General features: G+C 19.4%; 2 protein-coding genes across 2 annotated transcripts in view; both read right to left on the reverse strand.

The window, feature by feature from the left end:
- Window positions 1-5,762, reverse strand: part of LOC102682008 (CCR4-NOT transcription complex subunit 6-like) — a 92,524-nt gene that overhangs the window by 2,432 nt on the left and 84,330 nt on the right. The window contains exons 4-5 of the mRNA XM_006623403.2: window positions 5,044-5,195; window positions 57-287 (exon numbers count right to left, since the gene is read on the reverse strand). Of these exons, the coding sequence (XP_006623466.1) occupies window positions 57-287; window positions 5,044-5,195 (383 nt within the window). The remainder of the gene's footprint in view (window positions 1-56; window positions 288-5,043; window positions 5,196-5,762) is intronic.
- LOC102681779 (protein YIPF7) lies at window positions 2,320-3,546 on the reverse strand. The gene is made up of 2 exons (XM_006623401.2): window positions 3,246-3,546; window positions 2,320-3,139 (listed from the first exon to the last, which is right to left on the reverse strand). Exons 1-2 carry the CDS (start codon window positions 3,432-3,434, stop codon window positions 2,579-2,581), a joined length of 750 nt encoding a protein of 249 aa, XP_006623464.1. The 5' UTR covers window positions 3,435-3,546; the 3' UTR covers window positions 2,320-2,578.

Genomic DNA, 5,762 nt, shown 5'->3' on the forward strand with positions numbered 1-5,762 from the left:
TTATAAATATATACATATATATATTATAAAAAATTAATAAATAGAATATGCTTTACCAGAATCAGGTAAGGAATTGAAATCACCACAAAGTAATAATTGAACATTGGAAGAATCAGGCTTGTGACCAGGTCTGAAAGACTGGCCAGCTTGGTCCAAAATGGAACGTAATTCATTACTAAGCATCATTGTTTGTATTAATTTAACGTCACAAAATTCTGGATCCCAATGGATGTGTGCTGTGCAAACTAAAATTGGTTGTTGAACTTGTGCTGGATCAGATGGAAGGCCTGAAAAATATAAAATTATATATTTTTATTTAAAAAATTTACGTATTTATATAAGTAAATTATAGCTGATAATAAATGTTTTTTATATATAATTAACATATATAATTAATTATATATATGTATAGAATTAATTATATAGCATGGTATATTTTAATATTAACATAGTTTTTAATATGATCAGAAACATTATTTCTTAACATAACAATAAAATTTAAAAAAATTTTAGATATGTACATGACTCAAAAAAAAAGGTAGATTTTTAGTCATCATTATATTTTTAATTAGTAATCATGAAAATTCAGCGAGAAAAAAAAAGTTATTGATAAAATTAGTTTATCTAGATAAAGATAAAGATCCACTTGTTTCTTTACAGAAATATATTACAGATTCAACAAAAAATGAATGATATTAAAGTAAGTAAAAATAAAATAATTGATTCATCGAAATAAATATTCTTATGATAAAACTATTGAATTGGCTTATAAAAGGATCGGTAGAATATATATATCAATATGTTTCAAGAGCTCAATTACATAAATGAATTATTTTAATGAAGGAAAAATTTAAAAAAAAAAAAACAAACAATATTCTTATACTCTTAAGTTTTTATAATTTTTAAGAAAAGCGGAGTTTAATATGAAAAAAACAATAATTCATCAAAAACGTTGTATTTTCGAAATTAAATTCTGATTATTAAAAAAAAATGAATATCCTGATTAATAATAGTAATGTATAAAATTTTTATGGTCAAGTAGAGATCATTTTCAAATTTTATTTTATTTTTAGATTATCTATATAATAGTTATACTTATAATACTTATATTTTTATTTAATTTATGAAAAATAATAGATAAATTTTATCAATTATTTATTAAGAATCATAGAAATTTTTTTCAATATTGATTTTAACAATGTCTACAAATTTAAAATTGTTATATTTTAATTGTTGAAAAGATACATATTCTATCGTTTTTTTATTAAAAAATGGCAGTTAAAAAATAAATATATAAAAATTTTGATGAGATTTTATATATGATTTTAATTTGTAATAATGAATCATTCGATTAATTATAAAATAATTAATACTGTATGTATTAATGAAGTCATAATAAAATGTCAATAAAAGCCATTATTTCGAATATTTAATTTAATTTTAATAAAATAATATTACTAATATTAATATTTATTGATCAAATATAAATTTTTAAATTCAAAGTGTTAGTCAATTTTAAATCTGTAGTATATTGGAATATTTTTCTTCTTGATATCAAACAATATAATGAAACTACAATGTAATGAAATGAAAAATATAATATTTACAAAAATATGATTTTGGGAAGAATTTTTCATTTTTATATATGAGTTTTTAAATAATAGTATAATGTTCATTATAAGAAAATATAATAGAAATATTTTGAAATATTTTTTTTATGGTTTATTTTTTGTGATTTCCTTTTCAAATTAATTTTATTTATTTATTCTTAAAAGAATACCCAAAGAAATTATTAAAAAAATTATTAATATCCATATGAAGAAAAAATACATTTAAGGATAATTTTAAAATTAAAATGTTAATAATTTTTTGAATATCAAAATTATTGATTTTATTAAATATTGTAATTACATTCTTTTTATTTTTCTATAAGATAAAAGATTAATTATCAAATTATTCATAATACAAATATTTTTATTATATTTATAATAAATACTGAAATATGAATGATCATTAAACACGTATTTTAAAATTTTTATGAACTTGAAGATTAAATTGATAAAAAATATTTTTATATTGTATAAATTCCTGTATATAAAAAAATTTACTTTGTCAAAATTAAATTATAAAGTCTAGGTCTTCTTTGTTTATTAATATATCACTTAGACTAATGTCTTCTCATATTTTTAAATATTTAATAATAATTATTAATAATGATCAAATAAAATTTATTTCTTTATATAACTTTTTAAATTTCATATAAGAATGAATATGTCAATAAAACAAATATTTTTATAAGAATTAACAAAAAACTTAAAATGTGAAATATATATTTTAATTGCATTGTCATTACAATATATAAATCTATATTTATATATTTATAAGAAATGATAATTAAATAACAATTTTAATTTTTAATATATACTAATTAATACTTAATAATTATTCATATTATATAAATGATATAATCATATATTATTTATATGTATAGTATATATTATATTAAATTATATTACGTATATTTTAAAAAATGAGATTTTTTTTCATTAAAAATTCTTAAAAATGAATGAATTTTGTTTTAGAATATTATTATTAATGTAAAAACCCCATAAAGTAGACCACAAGGATAAGCAATAAGTAGTCGCTGATTTTCTTCTCCTGACATAGTTGTAAGAAGTCTAGATGCAGAAAGTGTTGACCAAGCAACAGCAAACATAGCAAGGACTAAACCAATTGTAGCCTGTAAAGTTGTGAAAATACTAAGACCAGCAAGAACTACTTCTGGTAATAAACAATAACCCAATACAGATGCTACAGAAGATAATGTAATATTAATAGAAGTACTCATTAATGATTGAAGAATATACATAAAAATGCATGAAGTCATTGCTAAACCATAAATATAACCAAAATGTGCTTTTGAACCAGCTAATGTAAGAAATGTAGCAAGTATTAAACAAAATGCTACTGGTCCTGCTAAATCTGAATCTTGAAGTAAATAATTTGCATCATCTATTTGTCCTTTTCTATGAAATGGATTTAATACAGCTAATGTTTTTTGTAATATTCGATCTGGATCTATGCCTAATTCTTCTAAGAGAGGTGGTTCTTCTTCTTCATCTACAAATCCGGTTGATCCTAGAATTTATATATTAAATCTAATAAAAATTATCTAAATAAATGCAATATTTATTTTTTTATGATTGTACGAATTCTGAATTTTTTTTGAAATCATCATAATACCTACCAGTATATGCATTTTGTGTAGGATCAAGATAACTTTTTTGTGTGTAAGAAAAATCTCCAGATTGTTGATCATTATATGTTTGAAATTCAAATTGTTGGTTAGGTTGTCCAAAACCAGAAGGATCAAAATTATATTGTCCTTGGGGAGATTGTCCCCAATAATTGTCTGTTCCCGTATAACCAGACATTTGTTTGATATTTTAATTTATATAAATTTATTATTTTTTTTTTAATTTAAACTTCTTTAATCCACCATTCACATATATTAGGTTGATAAGTAATGACAATATAAATATTAGTTCTTACATGTGCCACACGATGGCGCAATTTAAAAAGAATTAAGAATCACAAAAATAAGCAAAAAAAAATATATGTTAAATTTCTACATTACCAATCCTAAAAAATTAAATTAATATGGATAAATATTTATTTAATAATTTGTATTAATAATTGTGTATTATTTGAATTTATAACTTTTTTATATTATTTTATTTACTTACTTAATATTAATTTAATTACTTAAATTATCATAGATAAATTATTTTATTTATTTCTTTTTAGATATTATATATTCGTATTTATTATATATAATAAAAATTAATTTTATTATATTAGTTATATGTCAGAAATAAAAATTTATTATTTATTATAAAAATAAATAATATTTTACATACAAGCAAAATTATTTTATGTATAATTACAATAACGATTAATATTAATATTCAAAATTTAGAATTAAAGAATAAGAATGTAACAAAGAAATGTATTTTATATATAAATACATATAAATATAAATATATATATATATATTTGTATGTATATGTATATATTTTTTTAATCAACTTATTTTGATATTTAATATAATACATAGTTTCAAATAGAGATGTATAAGCACACTTTTCATATCAATGATACACGCAAAAGAAAATAAATGCGATAAAAAGAAAGAAAAATTAAATATAAGTATAAAGATATATTTTTTTCTGGATAGATATATAATGTGTACAAATACATAGCTATTTTATATTATTTTCAGATATTTTCTACTTGCGAGCTAATATGTTCATAAAAAAGTGGATTGTGTGACATGTAGGGGAATGTTTGCTAGATAGCTACCTGATATAGAATTGGCAGCTTAGTATCTGTATGTCATGAGTTATAAGACTTGCTTGTATCTAGTCTATGTGCCACTTCATCTTCTTCAGCAACTTTCAAACATGCTCTTCGATTTATGCTGGCATAAGTATGATTTGAAATTAATTAAGCAATTTCTTCGATATTAATTTAATTTTTTCGATATTAAACATATCTATATATTATCTATTTTGTTGGTTTTGCAATTTGAACACTTCTATATTATGATCAAAAATATTATTTGATATTTAATATATATTTTCGATTCATTCGAGTTTGAATGAGATTATGATCTTATAATTCTATTAAAATAATGCAATTGCAATGAATTATAAATTCATTCATATGAGAATATTCATTTATTATTTGAAAAATAGGAAAAAATCACAATAAAATTATTATAAATTGTTTTTTTAAAAGCTAAAAAAATATTAAATTTTTTTCTTTTTCTAATCAAATGGTACAAAGATTTAGGCTATGTAAAAATATACAACAAATTTTTTGAAATGACATTTGAAAAGAATAAATTTATTCCTTATTTTTTATAAACAGAAGATACTAATTTTTTGTTATTCAAATTGATTATGTTAATTATAGAAATAGTAATATTAGAAATAAATTTTATATTATTTTTATATTTTTATATTTTTATATATTACTTACCGTTATCCCAAGCAGCCTCCTTGGTCCTAAGCAAGGCAGCCAATCCAATATTATCTTTTGGCATGACTCGATTCAACATATTGTCAGAACCTTCCGCATTCGCCATTGCCAATTGATTAAATTCGACTAAATGCTCTTTTATCAGTGTAAATCTGTTAAAAAAACAAAAATAAAAACAAATCTATTAAAAAGACATATATGTGAAATTATATTTTTATTAAATATATTTAATATTTTATTTAAATATGTATAAGCAAACGTTATGTTTATCTGATCTTTTAGCTAATAAAAATGTTAATATAAATTTAAAAAATAACTTTAAAAAAATTGTTTATTTATTTATTATTCTAATCTAAAAAATATTTACAAAATTTTACATTGACAAAAATAATTACATAACAAAGAGATTAAATTGAATCTATGATATATTATTTTTATACGAATATTTGAAATGATTAATAAGACTGAATTTCATTCAATGAAAAAAAAAGTTTTGCAATTCGAATACGATAGGCAAATGATTTTCATTAGAAAATTTATAAGAATCACATATATTACATAGAATTTTTGTGAGAACCTTTAAATAAGATGGAATCAACATTATTCATGATTATATTGATATTATATAGATATTAATATTTTTATAAAAATAGAAATGTACAATATATAATTTGTATATATATAATATATTTTAATATATTATATATAATATATTAAAA

Source organism: Apis dorsata, unplaced genomic scaffold, assembly GCF_000469605.1.
Source record: "Apis dorsata unplaced genomic scaffold, Apis dorsata 1.3 scaffold_887, whole genome shotgun sequence".
Taxonomy (NCBI): Eukaryota; Metazoa; Arthropoda; class Insecta; order Hymenoptera; family Apidae; genus Apis; species Apis dorsata.

Bases quoted from the DNA above. Each gene is read 5' to 3' on its own strand.
- LOC102681779 (XM_006623401.2), bottom strand. From the start codon at position 3,434: ATGTCTGGTTATACGGGAACAGACAATTATTGGGGACAATCTCCCCAA. The intron at 3,140-3,245 runs AGGTATTATGAT...ATATAAATTCTA, and splicing joins CACAAAATGCATATACTGGT to GGATCAACCGGATTTGTAGA.